Genomic DNA, 24,508 nt, shown 5'->3' with positions numbered 1-24,508 from the left:
GAATGTTCTTTCGAAATATCACACGAGCGAAAATTTCCACTTCCGATTTCAGCCATGGATTGCTCCGATCTCTTGTCTTCTGATGGATTACTACTGCTGTTATCGTCATATATTGAGAGAAAGTAATAAATTCAGTTGCGGTTTGAAGCTGCTTAAGCTTTCACAAGTGATAACAAAGTCAAAAAAATGTTAATTAAACGTCAAATAACCAAAATAAACTTTAAATTATACTCACGTGTTTCATGTTACGATTCCTACATTCAAGGATAGAACATTCTTTCAGCGAAATAATTGACACGGCTTATTCTTTGCTCAGTGATGATCTCTCCAGCGTTTGATCGCTTTCGACTTGATTGTTGTCGGTTTATTTCTGATTTTTCCCTTCGATTTCTTCTGTCGTCGATTGGTTGGTATTAAGATATCAGTGCACAAATTGCTGTTTTTGTTTTTTTTCTCGCTAGGAAACATGTTTGACTTGTTCTTCTTTTTTTTTTCTCTAAATACTATTACACTATGGCTTAGCCGTTTTGTAAAGATCTTGTTATATGGGTGAAGCTTTCACATGCAACAATGTTTTTAGCAATGCACAACTTTCTAACAACGTTAGCGGATCGGTGTTTGGTTTTTTTTTCTGGTAGGATCTGTTAGGCTAGTAAAAATGGGTTCTCTCTCTCTCGTGTGTTTGTGTTCGGCTGGCTTTCGGTTTCCGCGGGGTTTGAAAGTCCCCATACAAATATTTCGTGGTTTGGAGGTGATTTTTCTTCTCTATTTTTATTTTTGGTTTGCACTGTGATGATAATGATTGAACCTGTCTTGTTTTTTTTTTTATAATTTGCTTTAGTGCTGGTTTTTTGTTTGTTTGCTTGTTAAATGAACACATTCAGGTTTATTTATCTTATTTCTTTTTTTTTCTTTCAACAATGTCTTTGCGGTAGTTAGAGCTTGTTTTTGTCACATTGGTGTATGGTTTGGAAAAACGGTAAACAGCATTGGTATGAGAGTGGAAAAATTAGTGCTGTAATTGACGTTATCTGTCGGAAGGAGGCGGAAGGCAAGCTGCTTTTGGGATTCCCACTCAGCAGTTTTGAAGCAGCGATGATGAGACAATGGGTGGAGGGAGCCCAACGTGGAACCTGGGTTTCAAAAGTTTTTGCCGCACGCTCTTGTGGGTGAGAGTAGACGGGATTTTTGCAAACATTGCGTAGTGTCACCTGGCTTCCAGGGAAAAGGTACGGCCGGTGGTTTTAACACAGAGGTTGTTATCTTTCACACATAGGTTATAATGTAAATCGACCCGCGATTCAACATCTCTGAAAAGCACATTTTTTCCATCATTTGTTCGATTTGTTTCATAGTGTTATACATCTGGTTTACTCTGTTTAAACAACTATTGAAATCTTCTAAAACAGTTAATCCTAGTGTTTTTTTAATGACTATTTGCCGATTCATGGCTGGCTAACACACGTTTGTTTACTTCCATCACACTGGCTATTGATTAGATATCTGTTTGCAGACAGTTTGTTTTGCTTATATACTTCTGATAAAACGCGTTCGACTAGTTTTTTTTTCTTTTTTTTTTTTCATTGATTATATCTGCAACTATAGCTTGCATATGTTGCTTACATTTACATGGTTTTGGATGTTTTGTTATCAATAATAGGGGCCAATAAAAAGATCTAAATCTGCTACACATCCAGTAGTGGTTTTAATCTGCGGCAGTTCTTCTCGAGACGAGATTCTCTTTCTCTTCGTCTCGAGTGCCGTCAAGATGAGAATCACACACACACTTACGGAAGTATGGTCAAATGATAGGCCCTACCCGTATGTTATAATGGATTATTTATCATCGTGGTTAGTTATTTAATAATGTCAGCGTGCTTCCCTTGGACAGCTTGGCTGCTGCTGCTTACAAAATCTACTTTATGTTGGTTTATTAAAATTTCGTCGACGTCGATGAGTTTTTTTTTCATATATATATTTTCTAACACCATTATCAGCAGAAATTGGTTTTTGTTTTTTTATTCCGCTAAGCTGAAATCATTCGACTGGAAGTACGATAGACTTGAAGGAACCACTAGGAAGGAGGTGAACGGTGACCTAAATTAGTAAGGAATTGCCTAATTATTCAATTTTTGTTTTATTTATTTCGGTAGATACAGTCTCTATGTCTTGTTTCGTTTATTGTTTAACACTACTTTCTAAGATAATTTTAATATACTTCCTTCGCCGTGTTGATCGAAAATCGCGCTGATCTTTATAGCTTTTATACACTTTTCCAAAAGTTTCCTTTCGTGAATTGGTTTTTTATAGTGTTAATGTAGAATTAAGCTTTACCTCAATTTCTTTATTAATGTTTCTTTTGTTGTTGTTTTGTTTCGTTAATATTTTTTCGTCATTAAACAAAACTCTTAGCTAGGTGTCCAATTTGTTGATTTTTATAAACTCTCTCTTTCTCTCGCGCTCTCTCTTTTAGAGGGTGCAAAAACAAGTGTTTCGATTTTACGCCGCTCGTTAAGAGGCTGAACGAATTAGTATCTAATATATATATTCATCAATATAAAAAAGATCTACAAACAACGAGATTCGGTAGAAAGAATAAGTGCGGATTTCATTCGCTTACAGTTTGTGGCTAATTTTGATTTTATAATCTTTCAAATCGACTTGAAGTGTGTGTGTGTGTGTCGTGTGAGTGCTTTTGTTTGTTGTTTATTAGCTTCGTAACGCGTCTCTTTGGCGGCGGAATATGATAAAAATATCGTAACAGTTTTTTTTTTTCACTTGGGAAGGCAATATTTGTTTTATCATCTCTTTATCGTTTGGAAATCACCATGGAATAAACAACATCGTGATGGTTATTTGCTTACCCGCCTGGTTGTGGTGATGGTGGTGGTAATTTTCTATCAGTTTCGTGTAACGTTGGATACATGTGATTTTAGAATAATTCCAGCCAGAAAAAATGGTACAATGCAATGGTTACACTCTTTCAATAGTTTTGCTTCGGTAGTGTAAGGTTAACATCTACATCGATTATTATTTGGTATTCATTTGCTTCTGTGGGGTATATAAAAACACTGATCCATTTTTCTTAGCAAGTACTCACAGGTGTGCGTGTGCGCCTTTTTCTTTGGGTTGCTCCGATTGATGATGACTGCTCCTGTTGCTCTATCTATTGGAACCTGATTTGTTTGTTGGGTTGCTATGCTCTTCTATTTGCATGATGACGTTACTTACGTTACTAAGCATACGCGCCTATGGGTGTGGGTTTGACATTTTCATCATGTTTTGGCTACACGGATTATGCTACGTATTTTTTGGTGGATGAGTTGCTAAGGAGTTCTGCGGAAAAGAATGGAAAAAAATCATTTAATCTCTGATTTCGGTACTTAACGCGACAAAATCAAATAAATTACGGCTCGTAATTTATTGGAAAACAAACTAGAATGGAAAAAAAGTAAAACGATTGACGTCAACCTGATCTGGCACCGTCCCACACTCTATTCGCTAGCGCACTTCCTGGTTGCTAGTCGGTTTCGAGTAGAAATAATATACTCCAAGGGATCGGGTGGCATAAAGGGTAATTCCTAGATCCTATGATAGTGATTTATGCGACTGGGTCTCTGACTGAACGCGAGAGCACGTACGGGAAAACTTACGTCTAAGGGAATCACTTTTCACTTCACTTCATTCGGTTGCACTCGGCTTGGGCGTGGGAAGCTTTTAGTGCCATATTCGCTTCCATCCCATTTGTGGACAGGAAGGAAAAAAAGCAATAGTTTTCCAGTTTCAGTTTCAGTTCGGTTTTCAAGGGCTGTAAATTGAAACCTCACGCTGATAAAGTATTGTAATCGCAAACACAGCGTGATGTATAGCATAACCTCACACTTGGCGGTGCAAAAGAGTATTTGAAAAATTTGAGAATTCTTTACTTACTGCGATTGAAGACGCAGAAATTGTTTGTGTCTCCACAAGTACCCTCAAGTGTCACAAACCTGGCAAGCAGGCCATGTTTTTTTACGACTGCGGCAAGCGGCAATTTTACGGTGGAATGGATGTTAAAAGAAGAAGTGAAAACAAATAACAACAAATTCGTCCAATAAAGATTTTTCAAACCATGGGATTCGGTTGTTGTGATAAAATCATTGCCCAACCATTTCAAACGATTATTTTTGATATGGCTAAAACTTTTCACAAATGCTCCTATCGGACCTGTGCGCCAATCATATCATCGGTGACGGCGGTGTAGAAAACATATTGCGACGCGCTGGCGTCCTAATAAGTACCACTTTCAAAATACTGCAAAATTTGAGTTTTGTACTCTCAAGTTTGGACATTTTTAACTGTCATGAACAGATGTGTCTGCGATCAATAACCAAAATAGGAAATGATTCGAAAAAAAGTTAACCAACATGTACTTTCTACCATCAACACAATTAGAGGTAAAGTAACGTAGAAAATTAACTGGCCTAATGCTAGTGCTAACAAGCAGAAAATATTAAAGCTCATCTACAAGAAAACAACAGAAGTTACACAAAATGCTAAATGCTGAGAGAAAAAAAAAATAGTTTCAAACGTAGACACAGAATATAACCGTGTACGGTGAAATCTAACGAATATGGAGGGCGAAGAACTAACTCGTTCCCAAATTCTTTCAAACTATCAGTCTTATCGCGAAAAAAGTGAGCGAGAGTGTTGTATTTTTTTCTTCAGCATATGCGGCCGATTGTTTTACTATGCTCAAGGTAGTCGGCGAACTAAATTGAGCACTATTCAACAAATATTTTTTGATATTTTTCGACCTGCCAGGCTTCAGAAAATGACTGCGGTGCGACACTATACTAACGACTGCTCTCTCTTTACACTCTAACAGCTTCATGTACAAACAAGCTATGCATGAGAGCTCACATACAGCTAAAGGCAACGAAACTGTCTTGTGTTGCAGACGACAGTTCATTCTTGTGTATGTATTTTGTACGTTCAGACATGACAGCCTAGCTCTGTTCATTTTGATCGGCTGCGGCTGTCATCGATGATATTAGACTCGCACTCATTCGTTTCTCTTTTTTCTTAGTCCGATGCCATGATGAACACTCCTCTCCCACACACAAGAAAAAAAAAAGTGTTCCGCACTACCTCGCTTGCATTATAGCATCGGGCTGTCGGGCTGTGTACCGAACGTATGGGCAGCAAGAAGAGCTGCGCTATACAATGAGAGCCGAATTAGTTTAAAATTTGCTGTCACGGAAATTTCCAGAAGCCTGGGATCGACTGCCTTTTTGAGCGTCAATTGTAGAGGTACTATCACGACAAATTGTGCGAACAAATATTTAGCAATTAAACTAGCTGGAGCAGATGTTCCGTAACGCTTCTCTAGCCATTGCACACTGTTTCCATAGTAACAAAAACGTGATCGAAAATATTTTGACCCAAAAAACTAGATTTTAGAACCTTAGTGCCTCCAGAAAAGTTGATCCATTAGTTATTCTTCATTTCATAGAAGTTGCAATTTTGTAATTAATCAACTTAACAGTGAGAAGCGAATTTTACTTTTTTATTTTTGCATATAAAAATTCACTTTGGTCGGCAAAGTTGTTGCACATTTTATTAAGAAACAACTTTATAAAAGGTACCATACTTCTATCTGTCTTTTTAAATGGACTTTTGTGGAGGTTTCTACAGATGGCCACTAAAAATCATTTTTTTAAATATAACATTTAGTGGTGATTTTCTACAATTTTTCAATGTTCTACATTGTTGTTTACTATCACAAAACACACAATTCCATTAAAGAAAGTTAATTTTTATCTGTCATATTTCATCGGTTATTGACAATTTTTATTGAAACAATGCACTAATTTACTAACAGATATTTAAAATTTGTAAATATCTGCAGACTAAACCTTTTCTATATTCAAGTATAAGTAAAACGTCATTTAGTCCAGATATTCCAGGCATTTGTCTCTCGCTGTCTCCTGTGCAGATATTTGTTAATAAATAAGTACATTATTTTAATAAAAATCTTTAATAACTAAGTAAACTTGAGAGATAAAAATAAACTTTTTTCGGTGAACTTGTGTGTTTCATTGTAGTTAACAACATTGTAGAACATTGAAATTTTTTAGAAAATCACTATGAAAAGTAATATTAAAAAAATTAAGATTTTAAGGGGCATTCTAGAGAATACTTCACAACAGTTCATTTAAATGGCCAGATACAAGTCTAGTGTCTTCGAGAAAGTTGTTTCTTACGAAATGTGCTAAAACTTTACTCGGGAAAGTGGATTTTTATATGCAAAAATGAGAAAAATAAAGCTCATTTCTCACTTTTAGATAGATTAATCAGAAAATTCTAACTTCTACAAAATGGAGAATAATTAATAGAACAACTTTACTGATGACACTATTACTACAAAATCATTGTTTTTTGAGTTAAGAGTAATTAGTGAAAATTAGCATATTATTCTAGAAAAAATCGTCAACAACCAAAAATATATGTGAGATAAAAATGAACTTTCTTCGGTGATATTGTTTGTTTCATTGTAGCAAACAGTTTTGTAGAACATTCGAAAATTGTAGAAAATCACTATAAAAAGTTAAATAGCAAAAAAAAATTTTTTTTAATAGCAATCTATAGAAAACTCCACAAAAATCCATTTAAATAAATAGATAGAAGTATTCTGTCTTCCACAAAGTTGTTTCTTTTAAAACTTGCTACAACTTTGCTGAACAAAGTGGATTTTTATATTCCAAAATAAGAAAAGTAAAACTCGTTTCTCACTGTTGAGTGGACTAATCATGGAATTGCAACTGCTATGATATGGAGAATAATTAATAGAACAACTTTGCTGAAGACGTTTCGGCTCTAAAATCAATGTTTTTGGGTCAAAATAACTTCGATCACGTTTTTGCAGCTTTGGAAACAGTGTGCATTGCTTCGTTTTAATAGTATTTTTCCAATCATGAGGCAACACCAACCTACACTTGGTCACATTAGAAGTACTTGCATTCTTTTCCATTCATAGTACCGTAAAATAAACAGTCCAAATATTATTGTTCGATGAGAGTGAAAAATTCTGATTTTCTTAAGAAACATATAACTCAGCGAAATATCTGCCGATTCACATAGAACAGCTTCTATTTTATTCGTAATTGAATAAAGTTTCAAAGTGTTTGTGTACTTGTAGTACTTTTCTTACAAAAATAACTGACAAATTTCAAGTGAAGTTGAAAACTTGCGTGGAGAAGCTTGAAACATTAGATTTACGCTCGAATAACTCACATCTTTTAATAAAGTTAGTACAAACCTGTATATATTTTATAATCTCTATTTTTCCCCTTCTCAAAACGCCTAAAACATTCAAAATCGGTTGAAAAACAAATGAGTTAAGAATAATTTTTATGCGCTGAGGTGAAAAAACCAGCATTTTGACCATAATTTCAAATTTTAGGGGTGTTTGAAAAAAATCTAGTATGGTCGAAAGTTGCACTCGACTTAACCTACAATCTTCATTGCGTCTTTTCGAAAGTTCTTGCATTTTTATTTTCATTTGTAGCACCGTACCATCCTCTCGGTAGTTAAACGCTTTGCTGTCAGAATACTTTTTGAAGAAAAAAAAAATGGTATTGGTGGTATTCAAGACACGACCGCATGACGTTGGACTACGGTATTCTTATTTTCCATTAAAACAAATAATAGAGAGAATTGCAACTCTAGTATTTGCTGCAATTTTATCTAACAGTGCATTTCTGGATGCTGAGACGTTAAAACGTTATAAATAATAATATATACTAAAAGAATGGATATCTTTTATTTGATCGCTGTCATTTCATACATATTTGAATCAAACCTTTGTTCGTAGCTGCACTACCAAGACAATCATTTAATTGAGCGAATTGGTAAAATTTTCCTATCTAAGCAAAAAGCAAACTTAACGAAACTATCTGAAATTGGAGCCCAGAACGATTCAAACGAAAATTTTAAATTCAAAAATTGTTTGACATTAAATTGATAAAACTCATGCTAGGTTAGCTCCAGCCCAGCATATAACTTCATGTATTTAAACAAAAAATACGTCTATTTCAATAACTTAATACAGCAAGAGCTCAATTACACGTTTTTCGGTAATTGTTATCAAGGTTTTGGCGAGTGACAGGAAAATATCTTAACTTCTTCAATTGTGATTTAGAGCATTTCGAATTGTTTTGTTATTTTTCACGATAGCGACAAGTTTGTTTCTTTCTCTGTGTGCGAGAAACAAAATCAAAACCGCGGACCGAGAAACAAAAATGAAAATTTAATGAATGCTTTTTGAGAAAACTTGCAATTCTTTTTACCAATAATTTATGACACTCAAAAGAACCTGTTTTGATCTAAATGAAATTTTTAGTAAATAAGTGTTGATCATTCATAGGCAGTAATTTTTTCTCGATGAATAAAGTCTGGCTGAAGAAGTTAAAATCGCTGCTGTAAAATCAAATTCACAACTGTGTTCGTTAGGACGCTTAAGACGTTTTAATATTTTTAATGACAATAATAATCTTCGATAAACACCCGCTATAGTTATCCACACACATGCTATAACTATCTATACACACGTTAAAACTATTCATACACACGCTGTAGCTATAGTTTTTAATACACACATGCTAAAGTTATCCATACACACGCTTTTCCTATCCATACATCCGATACAACTATCTATAAACACGCATAAGCTATCCTCCGCCGCTGCTGCCTGGTTCTGCTGCAGCTCAGTTTCGCCACTGGAATCAGCCACCGCTGCTTATTATTCAAGACCGTTCTAGTGGCCTTCCACTTGTTAACTGGTGACTACTATGAGACGACGCAGGTTATTATATAGCCCAAAGCAAAAATCCATCCGCGAGCAAAGGGGAAGCGAGCTTGTGATTGGTTGAATGTGCACGACTTTTAACACAACTTTTAGCTAGCTTAGTATCGAAAACATATTTAAATTAGTATATGACAATCTTGCGCAATATTTCCCCTATCAATCAAGCCATTCGTGTTTAGAATCTGTTCAGTGGGAATGATAAAAGAAGCACTTTTTAAAATGATGTTGAAACACCTGTTGCAGCTACCGAAAGCGAGCTCGTTATTGGTTGAAAGCTGCGAGACTGTTTACAAAGTCAGATCGGTTGTATCCGTTAGTGTCGACTGTGCTTGTGAAGAGAGGTGGTGATTGGTTGCTCGGTATGATTTAGACAATCGATGTGATTTATCAATCTTTCAATAGTGTATCTCGAACAATAGGTAATTTTTGTTACGTAAATTCAACCGTAAAAGAATTTCTGATCGGTTGATGCCAAAAGCTCGAAATTCTGAAAAGAAATGACTGATATATAAGCGCTCAAAACCTGACCAATTTTTCCTGGTTTTCCCTGGTTGAATTACTAGATTTTCAAATTCAGGTGCCAAACTTCGATATAGACGTTAGTCCAACGTCAAAAAAGTTGTCCGAAAGCCCGCGATGGATGATTTTCCGGAGGGTCCCAAATGAAAGGTAAAAAGCTATATTTTCAAATGGTGAAGATTTTGGCGATGCCCATTTTTCTAAAATAAAGTTGCTCTTTTTACACGCCGTGCTAACCTCAATTTGGGATCATTTTCTATTTTGGCCTATTCCGGCATTCGGCGAAGCACTTTTCGGCGATTTTGAGCGCAATTCGGGATCATTTTCTATTTTGGCCTTTTTTAGCCCTTAGAAAGCACTTTTTGGCGATTCTGAGCTCAATTTGGGATTATTTTGTATTTTGTGCTTTTCTGGCCCTTAGAAGCAGATTTCGGCGATTCTGAGCTCAATTTGGAATCATTTTCTATTTTGGCCTTTTCTGGCCCTTAGAAAGCACTTTTCGGGGATTCTGAGCTTAATTTGGGATCAATTTTCATTTTGACCTTTTCTAGCACTTAGAAGCACTTTTCGGTGATTCTGAGCTCAATTTGGAATCATTTTCTATTTTGGCCTTTTCTGGCCCTTAGAAAGCACTTTTCGGGGATTCTGAGCTTAATTTGGGATCAGTTTTCATTTTGACCTTTTCTAGCACTTAGAAGCACTTTTCGGTGATTCTGAGCTCAATTTGGAATCATTTTCTATTTTGGCCTTTTCTGGCCCTTAGAAAGCACTTTTCGGGATTCTGAGCGTTAATTGGGATCATTTTATATTTTGGCCTTTTCTGGTTCAGGGAACACTTTTCGGTGCTTCTGAGCTCATTTTGGAATTATTTTTTTTTTGCCTTTTCTGGCCCTTAGAAAGCACTTTTCGGTGATTCTGAGCTCAATTTGGGATCAATTTTCATTTTGACCTTTTCTAGCACTTAGAAGCACTTTTCGGTGATTCTGAGCTCAATTTGGGATCTTTTTCTATTTGGCCTTTTCTGGCTCTTAGAAGTACTTTTCGGCGATTCTGAGCTCAATTTGGGATCATTTTGTATTTTGTCCTCTTCTGGCCCTTAGAAACACTTTTCGGTGATTCTGAGCTCAATTTGGGATCAATTTTCATTTTGAACTTTTCTAGCACTTAAAAGCACTTTTCGGTGATTCTGAGCTCAATTTGGGATCATTTTCTATTTTGACCTTTTCTGGCCCTTAGAAGCACTTGTCGGCGATTCTGAGCTGAATTTGTGATCATTTTCTATTTTGGCTTATTCTGGCTCAGGATGCACTTTTCGGTGATTCTGAGCTCAGTTTGGGATGTTTTTCTATTTTGGCCTTTTCTGGCTTTAGGAGGTACTCTTCGGTGATTCTGAGCTCAATTTCGAAATCATTTTTTTATGGTCTTACGCACTTTTCGACGATTCTGAGCTCAATTTGGGTTCATTTTCTAATCCGGCCTTTTCTGGCCTTTGGAAGCACTTTTCGGTGGTTCTGTGCTCAATTTGGGATTATTTTCTATTTTTGCCTTTTTCGGCCTTTAGAAGTATTCGAACATAATCGGGTTCAAATACGGTGGAATGTCACATTTTTCAATACTGATTCCAGCTAGTTCCTTTGGCAACAATCGGCGAAAACATTCAACATATCTTGCAAACGACGGCTATCGTCGATTCTATGAACTACCAGATACAGCCTTAGGTCATCTGAGTATACCAACATACAGCCAACTTGTAACCGTAGGATTGCATCATTGAACATTACCGTGAAAAGTAAGGGCCCCATATTTATACCTTGCGGAGCTCCCGATTTATTTGAGAACTGCGACGAAACACATGAACGAAGCTTCACACGCCGCGTAAATTATTTCCACCGAACTTTGAAGAGACTGCCGTGGAGTTTTTATTGTAGCTGCCGTAGTAATAGCGGAAACAGAACTACCTGATTGAGATTGATAAGAGACCTGAGCAGCAGTCGCAGAACCAGAAGCGGATACTGAAGGCCCAGGATGTAGTGGAGTGTCGAACTGTAGTCAGCACACCGAAGATAGTTGCTACACAGTTTTTTCGAATTGACAACCTGATGAACCAAGTAAGGGGAACCACAGCAAGAGACACATTTCGGCGAAAAACGTTCCTACGATTTGTGGACTGACAATTTCGGTGCTGGCTTGGTGAGCCAAGGAAGAATAGTTGAAAACCATGTGAAAAAATGTTGCACGGAGGGCGCTCAGATGGAGCTGATCTATTAGCTTAAAAATGCTTTTATTTACAATCATTCAGCAGAAGTCATTCAGCATATATAAAAGCCTGCAAAATTAACAAAAAGTTTTAGTTCAGAATTCTGCCGCCAGTAGCGCTGCAAATTTCAATTTTTCAGCAAAGTTGTAGATGATATTGTCACGTAAAACTTTGCTAAAAATACCGTTCTTCTAACTATTCTGTTTTGCAGACATAACATTTCATGTTTGACTAGTCCCTAAAATTAGATTTTTTTTAAATATTTAACTAACTGTAACATAATAGGAGGCCACTATGTTCTGAATGTAATTGTACATCACCCAAACACACAACTTTGTAGAACACAAAAAAACGAAAGCTTCTACCCAGACCGAGTTATAGCCAAAAAATGTAAAAAATTGTCATCAGCAAAATTATTATCAGCGAAACCTGCATAGGATGAATAATTATCATAATTACTCTGCGGAATTGATTGACACGTTCGTCCCCTCCAAAATATCATAAGATTCTAATGATTTAGTCAAACCATAGTTTGCTCTAAAGTCTAAATAATATTAAAGAAAAATCTTTGTTGTGATACTGTCAATAAGTCCTGCAAAATAATTCAATATTACTAAAAATCATTACGAAAATCATCATTTTGTCGTCAAATAAGAACTGCAACTCTACGAGAAGCTTCTGAAATATTAATCAAAAAATCATCAATAAAAACAATCAAAATGTTACCAAAAGACTTTTTCAAATCAAAAACGGAAAAGTGAGAGAGTTGTAAAAGATGAAAAAGGATCAATACTCACCTTAAGTAATTCGTTATTAAAACTGCACTGAAGGAAGTGCAATTTTGATATATATTTTTTATATATCTTTCATCTCACTAAACAATTATCTGTTAGGTTTGTGTTTTTAATGGCAAGCGGATCAGTATGACATCGATGGAACACGCGGCGAAGATCATTTCACCGCGCTAGATTGCAGCGTCACAATTGTCGTCCTTTACGATATAAAAATCATCTCACATTTAATGCATTTTTGGTTTTCCCCCATCGTTCCGATTGAGCATTTGTTTAAAAAATAAAATCCCCGCAATCCATGGCGTAGTCGAAGTCCTCTCCGCCCACATCCTCGATGCCGTGGAAGTCGAACGGGTTGATGTCGGTGTGATAAATTCCGCCAGCGCACGGGGCCTCGATCATGTTGGTGCAGTGAGTCGTTGGCAGGGCGTGCAGTGTGATCGAATCATCACACTGGGACCAAGTGAGAGCTACAATATTGAACAAATAAAAAAAAAAAAATATTTTCGTATCGATGTACCAGCAGCGGAAATTAATTCAGCAGTTTACTATATTCAATCTCATTTATCCGAGTCATGCATAATGCTCTGCTGAGATAACAAAACCAAACAGATTATATTATTCCATCTCGTGAAAAAACCCCTATCGCAAGGCAGGCGAATAATGATAGCGAACAGAGAGCAAACAGAATATCATTCGCGTGCCGCATCCGAAATGAGCTGGCAATCTGAAGCGAAGTGATACTCAGCTACTTCTTTTCATAGTAACTGTTAGTCTGATAATCCAAAGTAGAATTTCAGTTTTTTTTCCATCTATTTTTGGGTTCGCTTTGTCATCCGGCTGCGATTTAGCGATTCGCTAGTTTTGAATGAAATTACACTCACCTCCGCTCCAGATGCCGTTCGGCAGGGTCGACCAGCCCCAGCCATGGCCCCAGGGCAGGGCACACGCTAGGGAACCCTTCGGTTCGGAGTTCTCCTGGGTGCTCTTCTTGATGATGGCCACCGCCGCTTCGCTGTTAACCTTGGTCGTGTTGTTTTCGATGCTGGAACGATTTTTCCGCCGGGCCGACACCTCGGAACTGGTGGCCGCTGCATCGGGAAAGACACCGAAAGGTAGCAATTAATTTCGTTTACTGGTGTGGTGTGAGTCACAGCCAGCAGGATCACTTACGTCGTATCCGAACAATTGGCCTTCGCAGGACACCCATCAGATGTGGCTTGTCGACTACCAGTTCGATTTGCGGCGGGGGAGGAAGCTGTATGAGTGCGAGAAAGCAGACAAACAAAAAGAAAATGAGATGCTTCCAGCAATTAAGATTATCCTACTGGTATGGACGATAAATTTTATCGATTGGCTTTCATTTCCAAGTTAAAGGATTCCAGTTGCTGGGTGCAATGCGATTTGCTTCTGAATTCAATCCTTTTTGAAGTCAGTCTCAGATAAGGATTTCTTACAATACATGCTGGTATATTGCAGAGAGGAAACATCAAAGTGCCAGCTGAAGAAGTGAAACAGAGAGGGGAAAAAACAAGTCAACGAGCAAACATTTTCAAGTTGATTGTGTAACTGCTCGAATTCGACGAAATACTTTATCGTGTTCCTGCTTGCACCTAGAAGCGGCTCTAGGGTTGCTTGCATTCTTTGAGAAAATAAATGCAAAATGTTGAAATTACGATATACACTAAGGTCGATTTTTACGCGATTTTTTACGCGGGTTTCTTTTTACGCGGATTCCGGAATTTACGCGTTTTTTTTACGCGGATTCCGGAATTTACGCGGTTTTTACGCGGCATGTATCCCTTGCGTAAAAAGCGACTTTAGTAAATGTCAAAAATGTCAAAGAATTTTGTTATGCATTGTAGGAACTTTTTGAACGAAATCGATGAGTATGGATCTGAAAATATCCATAAATATCCATATTCTCGAACATGTTTGAATGCCAGAAGTTGATGACCAGAATGACCATTCTGGAAAGCCGTAAAGAACAGTAAAAAACGTTCCGAAACACTGCAATGTTTGAATTTCTAGAAACAAAATGATGCTTAAAAAATCAGAAAACGCTATTTTGAATTTTAAGATAACTTTTGGTTTCTGTGAAAAGTTGCAGAAAATATACAAATACTCTCCAAAATTAAGATTTCCAGAACCGGAATGTTCCCTAGTCATGATTTCGTTCGGTTACAGCAGCTCGTAATAAACAACAACGAACTGGTCCCACCAAATACAAAGCATAACCTTCCTTCACAGCCTGTATATTCAGCCGAGCTGGTGACGTAGCGGCATGACCGAGGAGGTTGAATTCTTTTTTCATCACTTGTCACACGATGCGATGGAGAAAACCCTTCCTTTTTTGCCGCTAGAGTAGTTGTTTTCAGGCGTAAAAACGAACCTTAACATCCTATTGCTTGAAATCCAAAGGAGACCAAGTTTCGTGTTTTTGAATCATTCCCAAAGTATGAAGTAGCTTAACGGTTCTGAGCTTAAAGTTCTGATACCGGAACAAGCTGTTCTTGCGTTTGGCATCGATCCAATGCAGCGAATTCGGAGGTGTTTGGCCTTCACAGTGCATTTTAATGCTCCTTGCCAAGTTGGAAGTTGGTAAAGTCTTCAGAGACTTAAATTAAGTTCTCTCGTATCATAATAACATGTTCGGCACTATGACAGTAAAGTTAAGACTTTGTTTCAGTTCATACAGCGGCAGCAGGAAAAAATGCGAAAATGTACGGTATTTCTTTTTTTCTCATTTTCAACTACTTTCAGCAATAATATAAAAATTTTGGCCGAACGATATCCTACCTCCCTGGAAACCTCCTTTGGCGTCTTTTGGACGAGCAGCAAACTCGTAATACCTTCCTTGACACACAATGAAATAATTCCGATATTTAGATGTACCACTTGAAAGCGTTAACCAAAATAAGTCATCAGATACACAAATCAACCCAAGCTGAAAGTTTGAACATTTTCGCATTTTTATGTATATTTGCAGCTTTGGAATCTTAAGACTTTGAACGCATGTTTTTCGGAACGACGTGATATTTTTCAGTAACTGTGCTTGCATCAAATATGCTACCTCTCGCAAGATAGATAATAATCTGCTCAACCCATTTATTGATAGTTCAATTTATATTTCGTCGAAATGTTTTCTTGGGTTATTCATCATATCAATGAATTCATTCTTGCCCGTTCTAGTGACTCACAAAAAGGGCAATTTTCCAAAGATTTTGCATTTTTTATGATTGGACCAAGTATTTTAGTGCATTCACAATCAATGTCTTCGCGATGTAATAGTGAGATGGTAATTTCATCCGCGTCATTTTACTTCACCTCTCCGGATGTCTGCTGTATTCCGTAATGTGAGGGTTGTATGGTATGGTAGTATTAGCAATATCACCATTGAAAGTAAGTGACATGCTCAAATTATTATCCGTGCTTGCTTTTTCACCCTTCCTTTTTACGCTTACTGCTCCGAGCCTCGTTGCCTCTTGCCAATATTATCGCCAATTACAGTTTCCTGGAGAAGCTTTTCAACTAAATGTCCCTTTGCAAATTTTATTGTAAGAGGGGCTTATTTTTGTCTAGAGGTTTTTCATAAGGGTTTTGTAAAATTCAGCGTGAAGAAAAAGCTAGTGAGGAGTCTTAAAAGGTACTGCGTTTCTAGGTAATAGGCAATCTGAGTACCTGAAAAATGAAACACTCTGATGCCGTCCGAAAAGTACTCGATCGGAAGGCTTCCAAACACGCCTCAGTTTCAGCTATGATATCCTGATGTGAGTGAAAACGCTTACCGATGATCCATCGCTTCAGTCGCTGGGGGCCAGGTCTTGTGAATACGGTGGATGAGAAACGAATTCGAAGCCGATATCATGCAATTTTGCTTGTGTAACGAAGCATGAATGAACAGGCGCATTGTCGTGATGTTAAAGTGGTTTCGTCTTCTTCAAATGCGGTAGTTTTCCGGCGATTTAGATTTTCAATCGGTCCAATAATGATGAATAGTATGCTCCGGTTATGGTTTTAACTTTTTCAAAATAGTCCACGAACATTATGTCATGTGCATTTCAAAATACGGAGGCCATAGCCTTTTCGGCCCATTGTTGCGTTTTTAGACACTTTGGAGCACTTCGACCCGGTAAAACCCATTGTTTTGCCTGTTGCGTTGACTCAGGAGTGTGGTAATGGATCCAGGTTTTATCAATGCTTATAAATTCTGCTGGGAAGTCGTTACACGAATTCGTTTTTGGTCCACTGTAAGCCAACGCGGCACCCATCGCACGCAGAGCTGCCCAAAACTGAATGCACAATATTGCCCACCCGTTCCAATGACATGCCTAAAGGATTAGCTACCTTTTCTCAATTTCACTTCAGGATCATTCAATATCATATCATGGATTTTATCGACGTTTTTTTGGTGTAGTGACCTCTTTTGGGCGCTTAATTCGTTCAGCATCAACTGTGCTAGTACGGAAACTCGGTAAACTACTTATGAATCGTTCCAATCGACGGTCCGGGTAATACTTATCCCAGCTTGGCTTTGGTCTCGGATATCGTTTTTTTGCGAGTAGTGTATGATCAAAAATCGAAACTCAGATTTTTCCACATTAAAAAAAAACTTTAGTCGCTTCGTTAGTCGCTTCTCAGTGCTGTAACTTATAAATGCGTAAACATAAAGGGCTGAAGTTTTGACAGTCGTCATTTGAAGTAACAAGCTCGACAAAAATATTTCACAGTAGTGAATACGAATGCCATCTCTTAGAATTTTCAAGTACTTATTAGACTGCCTAGTAGATTCGTATACCGATATTGCGATATTGACACGATTTTAAATTTTTTATCCCACGGTGGTCGGATGCCCAGAGACCAAATAGTACCCATATCATGTGCGAATTTGTATAATGAAGTTCGCACTATTAACTAACGATGTTGAAAAAGTCAAGTGAGAGTGAGAGTGAGAGCTGGAAGAGGGAATGAGAGAGAAAAAGAGTGAGAGAGAGAGTAAGAAAGTGAGAGAGTGAGAGACAGGATGAGAAAGAGTGAAAGAGAGTAAGAGTAAGAGAGAGTGTTAGTGAGATAGCGAGAGAGAAAGAAAGAGGGAGGAAGAGAGGGAGGAAGAGAGAGAGAAAGAGGTGGAGAAAGATATTGATAAAAAACAGGGAGAAAGAGAGAGAGATAGAGTAGAAAAGAGAGGGTAGTTGGAGAGGGAAAGAGAATGAGTGAAAGAAAGAGACAGAGAAAGGGAGAAGAAAGAGGGAGGAGAAAGAGAAAAGATAGAGAAGAGAGAGGAGAGAGAGGAGAGAGAGGAAAGAAAAAGGAGAGAAAGGAGAAAAAGGAGAAAGAGAGAAGAGAGGAGAGAGAGAAAAGAGAAAGAGTAGAGAGAGGGGAGAGAAGAGAAAGAGGAGAAATAAATAAGAGAGAAGAGAAAGATGAGAGAGAGAGGAGAGAGGAGAGATAGGAAAGAGGAACGATAAGAAAAAGGAACGATAGGAAAGAGGAGAGAGAGAAGAGTACAGAATAGAGAGAAAGTAAAAAAAGAGCAAGAAGGAAGTAGAGTAGTTGATAGAAAAAGGAAAAGCGAGGAAAAGAAAGAGGGAAAAAAAGAGGGAAGGAGAGAAGGAGAAAGAGAGAGGAAGAGAAAGAGAGGGAAAAAGAGAAGGAGAAAAAGAGTGAGCGAGAGAGAGAGAAAGCGAGAGAGAGAGTAAGAGAGAGAGTAAGAGAGAGAGAGTAAGAGAGAGAGAGAGAGTAGGAGAGAGAGTAAGAGAGAGTAAGAGAAAATGTGAGTGAGATAGCGAGAGAGAGAGAGAGAGAGAGAGAGAGAGGAAGAGAGGGAGAAAGAGAAGGAGAAAGAGATGGATAAAAAACAGGGAGAAAGAATAGAAAAGAGAGGGTAGTTAGAGAGGGTAAGAGAATGAGCGAAAGAAAGAGACAGAGAGAGGGAGAAGAAAGAGGGAGGAGAAAAAGAAAAGAAAGAGAAGAGAGAGGAGAGAAAGAGGGTAAAAAGAGAGAGAAGAGAGAGAAGAGAGAGAGAGGAAAGAAAGAGAGGAAAGAGACAGAGAAAAGAGAGAGAGTAGAGAGAGGAAAGAGAAAAGAGAGAAAGGAGAAAAAGGAGAAAGAGAGAAGAGAGGAGAGAGAAGCGAGAGAGAGGAAGAAGGAAAGAGGAAAGAGAGGAAAGAGGATAGAGGATAGAGAAAGGAGAGTAGAGAAGAGAGAGAAATTAAAAGAGAGCAAGAAGGCAGTAGAGAAGTTGATAGAAAAAGAAAGAGAGAGGAAAAAAAGAGGGGAAGAAAGAGGGAAAGAAAGAGAGAGAAGGAGAAAAAGAGAGGAAGAGAGAGAGTGAGGGAAAAAGAGAAGGAGAAAAAGAGTGAACGAGAGGTAAAGAGAGAGAGAGCGAGAGAGAGAGAGAGGAAGAGAGATGAAGGGAGGAATATAGGAAGAAGGAGAAAAAGAGAAGAGGGGAAAGAGATAAGGAAAGAGAGGGTTGAAGAGACAGGGAAAGAAAAAAGGAAACAGAGAAGAAAAAAGAGAGGGAAAGAGAGACGAAAAGAGAGAGGGAAGAAAGAGAGAATGAGAGAGGAAGTGAGAAAGGGAGGAAGAGCATGTACAATAGGCTGTCCAAAAAAATCGATGTTAAAAAAGTCAAGGTGCTCAACTCTAAATTGAAAGATAATGTTATTTATAGCACTTTTGTAGAGCATTTCGACTTTCTAAAAACTATTTTCAGGTTGCCCAAACGTGATTTATGAAAAAATTAAAAAAAGATCCTTGATATCTCATCGGGGAGCTGAGATATTAGCATTTTTACAAGTGATAGAGAACTGAGCATTTTTACAAAATTGCCACTAAAGTTCAATAGCTGCATGGCACAGTGTTTTATTATGCCGTTTTTGTGTGATTCATAGAATAGTGATTCATATAGCCATAGCACATGTTCGGAGATGTTCCAGGATATTCAAAAATGCTTTTTTAACGTAGAAAGATGGGTAATCAACCCACCAACAGGGCTCTACATTTTCGTAACAAAACAATGAAACTGAATATCTCGCGCTGTCATTTCGACTCAAACAGTTTCATTTTCACTTGTTTCCTTTCGGCTACTGTCATCGAATCACTTCTTTCTCCCTTTCCCGTCTGTTGTTTATCGGATAATTTCAAATGAAACTGATGACTGTTTCAATTGACGGAGAGAGAAACTTTTTACTTTCCCTCAGCGTCTCAATTGAAATTAGCACCACATCGCGTCGTTTGATGATAGTTTTCTAATACCGCAAGCCGTAATTAGTACAGCAATGGCATCCAATAAATACGTCACGCAAGTTCCGATCAATATTTCCTCCCTCGTTCCTATATATGCGTAAAGTACTGTATGGAAGCCTCCTGTCTCCATCAGCGCTCATTGTCATTTTCAATTGAGAATCGTCATGTGAGAGTGATGGTGATAATCTCCGCTTTCAATTGAAAATCATTTGTATCAATTTCAAGCCCATCAGTTGTCAAAATCAAAGCAAGAGCTTTCGACTGAGTTAGGGAGGTTAGGGTGACTCACGAAGTGCTCGAAAGTCGTACAAAAGCTTCTCAATTGAAAGCGACGGAAGATGACGGCCTAAATTCTGATTACTTTAAATGAAAGCCCTATCATTCCTCTTTACAGAAAAGTGCTACTTGTAGTACTTTACATAGCGAATTTTAGAGATATAACCTCAAATAATACATCAAGAATTGCTAAAATGTCAACATTTCTGAAAACTGTCTCACCCCTTGGTGACCAAGGGGTCAACAATTTCGATCAAACAAAAATAACATTATCATTTTTTCTCTATTTCTAGTAACTATGTGCACTTATATCAAATTTGAAAGACCTTGTGTTCCTAGTGACCTAGTTTCAGCGAGAATTGCTCTATGATAAAAGCACTCAATATTCAGCAAACGGATATTCGATAATTTTTACGCACATTAAACACAAGACACTTTATATCCTCAATACTTTATAGCATTGACGGTCTGAGCCAAACGTCAGTGACATTTTTCAGGATGGATTGGTATGATCGAAAAATTTCTGCTGCAAGTAGGGCTTCAGAGGATAGCGAAAAATATTTGATCGCGTAAATATTCGTCTTCCGTTTTCGTTTCATCAATTTCTTAGAATCTCGCAGTTCTATAAACTTGGGTTCGTTTATGAGGTTATTGTAACAAACTTGCATTTTGAACATTTTCAGTTCAGTGAACATGTTTCTAGCCTCTTGAGACTGATCGTTCTCAGTAATCTCACTACAATTGAGGCGGTTAACGGAGGCTAGATACTCAACGTATTTAGCTACCTGGTGGCTGATGGTTGCATCATCTTTCACGGCCTTCCATAATTTTCCTTTTTGCTGGGCGGTTTCCTTAATGAAGCCTTCAGTTATTTTCAGCCAAGAACGACAATACTGTGCGTTTTTTCTTCGAAAAAGCCACAAAAATGAATTTTGAATAAATGTTGAATAAATGCTGAGGTATTCAATTAAAACATGACATTCTACCCACCAATTGGTAGCTTGCAAATAGGGTTTTAGAAGGATCTATTTCTTGTTCCAAAAAGTGACAAAAATAGATCAAAACGTATACCAGTTTCAAAAATTTTCAGTTTAGATCTGGTATAAAACGAAATTTACAACACCGCTGCAGCAGTGAATAAAATAAAATTCAACTCCACCCTTCCCTCGGAAACGCCTCTGACTCGCTTGACTCTACCCGAACCAGTGAAACACGAGACAATGCAGCGTCACGACAAATTGAATCACTTTCTGGCTGATAAAGTTCGTTGTGTAATTCGACCCCCCTGAAGGTCTCCCCCAGGGCCACCGCGGCACGCGTTGTTCGCCGATCGATCAGTTCAATTCAATCGTACACGACGGGGAAGATGGGAACGAAAGTTATGCGTACAATTATACAAGTTCCACGGTGTAGATTTCTGTCGTCTCGCTTGTCGGTGTTTTCGCTGTTCGAGCTTTTCCTCGCGAAGCAGTTTATTTACGACTGTCTTTTCGTTTAGCAGCAAGTTTGAGAGTTCTCGCTCTCGATTTTACCGAAGTCAGTTGACTCGCACAATGTAAACTTTTTGTTGACGCTCGATAAAGCGCAAATGTTATACATTTGAAAATGACAATGAGAAACTCAATGAACTGGTAATGGGATGGTTATTTGTTCGAAAAATCCTTTAATTCATTCGGGTTTGGGCAACATCCACTGGGGGATATTGATGGACCGAGAACTATATTGGATTCCAAAAGGAAATCACGCTTTGCTTTTACGTGTCTCCCTTTCTGCGGAACAATCGTGGACATGCAATGTCACCGCCACATGGCCCGCTGGTCGAGTGTCATCGACACACGGTGACATTTTTATTGCATTCCCACGACAGACAGATAAGGCCCATTTGGTGCTAAATGCTTTCGTAAACTTCAAATCATCTTCAGCGGCCGGTTTTTCGATCCGCCTAAAATCCGGCGGTGATGGGAAAATCCGTTTTCGCTTCATCGCCGGTTGATCCTGTTGGCCTTTGTGGAGGAATGTGTTCGTCGAAATTTCGTGCGCCCGATGGATTCCGGAGAAATTCAATTTCTGTCCAGGGAAGAGCGCGCGAACAATGTGCGGAAGTAAATCTGATTGTACACTGATGAAAAATTCATTTCATACATCAATTGTTCTACGGTTGCCTGAACGGTCGGGAACTGTGGTTGGATTGGCTTCGGAGACATCCCCTATGATGGATATTGCCGCAATCTTTCTCATTTTTGTCGTCTGTTTGACACAAAAAAAAATCGAGTTATAGAAGAAAAAATGCTTACCGTTTTTGTGATGGCTGCAATCCAATCGCTGTGTAGATATGAAAGAGAAAGAGAATATAATCGATAAAAGCGTTAGATTGGATTGGAAAGTGATGTTTTTTTGTTCTCGTGGTGAAGAAATAATTGCTTTTTCAGTCAAACTTGAATAGGTCCGAATAAAAAATGAAGACACAAAATACTTGAGAAACATGATAGTAATCCTCTGCTGAATTGCTCGAATTTTTTGCACTGTTTGCGGAATTCTCCTCGCCTCGAACCCATGGGAAATCATTTATCTGGACACTGTGCTTTGGAACGATTTGTGGTCCGAAAAAAAATCCAATCAGATTAAAAATCCGCAACGTCAACGGGAGGATTTGGCCAAAGCCCGCTCCATTGCGTTCCGGGTGGAGTTGTTTCAATCACAATTTAAACTTGCCGGTAATTAATTGACCGAAGTTTTTATGGTCGGATTCACTCCAACAAAAGCTGAACCGTGTGGTTTTCTCGGGGGAGTGAGGTGGAAAAAACGTGACAGCGTTTGCCATGGACAACATTCCGCTGGCTATCACGTTTTGTACAGCGAGCGGGGAAGAAACCGCGCGTGAATGCGCGTATAGAGGTGGAAGTTGAAATTGAGAACTCGTGTCGGTGGCAGCAGACAGGCAGGTTCGGAGCCCAGCTAATAAAGCCATTTGGAGCGTCAATTCAACCCAAGCCACGGCCGGAGGGAATCGGAACGGATGGCTGCGCGAGTGTGCGGTAAATAAAAGCGATCAGGGCGGGAAGGTCGAAATGTTCTGGTGGAAAATAAATTTAAATTGAATTTTTATAATTTAATGCTTTGGTTGAGTGTTAAATGGCTGGTAATGGAGACATAAAACCAGAACTGGACTTGTTTTTAAGTTAATTTATGCTACTATTAACGAATTTATTACTTCGTTTTTACCTGAATGGGTTTAGTAACTACACTGATTTTTGTTGGTAACGACAAAATAGAGTATGCACCAAACAACAAAAAGTAACAGTTCTATGACCTAAGAAATCGAATGGTGTACTCAGCTGTGTTGATGCATTTTTTATAACAACGGTCTGTAGGAGCACCGTGGTCAAAATAATAAAAGTAGAGGTAGGAATAGGTCAAAAAACGATTTCAAAGCGAGCTCAAACAAAGAGAAAAGAAAAGAGCCAAATGTGGATTCAGAATATCGAAAAAATGCTTCTACACAACAAAAAGGAAAATGACTCCCATACAATATAGCAAACCAAATACCTTAATATAGCAAAAAATACCTCTGAAGGACAAAAAAGGATTTAAATTAGAGATTTGAATGGCGAGAATTCATTTCGGCGGCAGTCATAAATTACGTAACGCTCATAGGGGAAGTCTCCTTGAGAGTTACGATTTGTTACACAGGGGAGGAGTTCGGCGTTACGTAACAAAAAATCTTGTGGAAACGGAAACATCACTCACTGTTGCACATTGAACCGATTCACCAATCATCTGTCACCAATGAATTCTTCGTACTGTCGCAGAAGAAACCATAAATGTCGATTCAGCACAGCAACAACATGCGAAATCTCACAATCAAAGTCAGTACATACACAGTACTACCATGCCACCTTCAGCAACCGTTCTCCCGGATTTTTCTTTGTTATATGGATTTCCTCACTGCGACCAGCATCGTTGATCTATTTTGAGATATGCCCGGGTGTCTGCTGTAGCCCGCGCTTCTGTTTTTAACGATACCGCTATTGAGAAGTGGCATGCTTATTATTTATCCGTGCTTGTGTGTAATATGACTTTTACCCTGCCTACTGCTCTACTATATTGAGCTTCGTTCCTCCTGCCAAATATCACCACTTATAATTTCCTGGAGAAGTTTCGTTGTGCGTCTTCCTGGCCAGTTTTATCTATAAAAGAGGCTTATATTTTTGTTAGGAAGAAGTCACAACAAGATACTAGAGAATTTAGCGTAGAGGAAAGGTAAGTGGTAAGCGGGCTCTCCCGATTACTTCCTTTATTAAACACTCAGCCATTATCCACCACGCAAACTAAAGCCACCACAAATAAGAACTAATAAAAGAGTATTGTAATGTTCTTCTCTCTACAGGCGTCATCTGTGTTAAAAACCATAACAGAGTGACACGACTACCTCGAGCTATGCTAGATTCGTACTCACCATGACCACCAACTTTTCCTGAATTTCTGAAAACTTTCTTCCGTATCACACAGTATGAAAGTCGGATAGTACGACCAGATGGTCTCGAGGTACGATGCATGCCTAACAAG

At 38.2% G+C, this 24,508-nt stretch overlaps 1 protein-coding gene across 2 annotated transcripts in view; it reads right to left on the bottom strand.

The window, feature by feature from the left end:
- Window positions 1-813: 813 nt before the first annotated feature.
- Window positions 814-24,508, bottom strand: part of LOC129717793 (uncharacterized) — a 246,033-nt gene continuing 222,338 nt past the window's right edge. For both annotated transcript variants that reach the window (XM_055667967.1, XM_055667976.1), the window contains exons 6-10: window positions 22,237-22,264; window positions 13,589-13,673; window positions 13,300-13,506; window positions 12,422-12,885; window positions 814-3,336 (exon numbers count right to left, since the gene is read on the bottom strand). In XM_055667967.1, coding sequence (XP_055523942.1) covers window positions 12,689-12,885; window positions 13,300-13,506; window positions 13,589-13,673; window positions 22,237-22,264 — 517 coding nt within the window. In that variant the 3' untranslated portion in view covers window positions 814-3,336; window positions 12,422-12,688. The remainder of the gene's footprint in view (window positions 3,337-12,421; window positions 12,886-13,299; window positions 13,507-13,588; window positions 13,674-22,236; window positions 22,265-24,508) is intronic.

This window comes from Wyeomyia smithii, chromosome 1 (assembly GCF_029784165.1).
Source record: "Wyeomyia smithii strain HCP4-BCI-WySm-NY-G18 chromosome 1, ASM2978416v1, whole genome shotgun sequence".
NCBI lineage: Eukaryota > Metazoa > Arthropoda > Insecta > Diptera > Culicidae > Wyeomyia > Wyeomyia smithii.
Note: the sequence above shows the minus strand (reverse complement) of the source record. Positions and strands in the feature narration are given on the sequence as shown.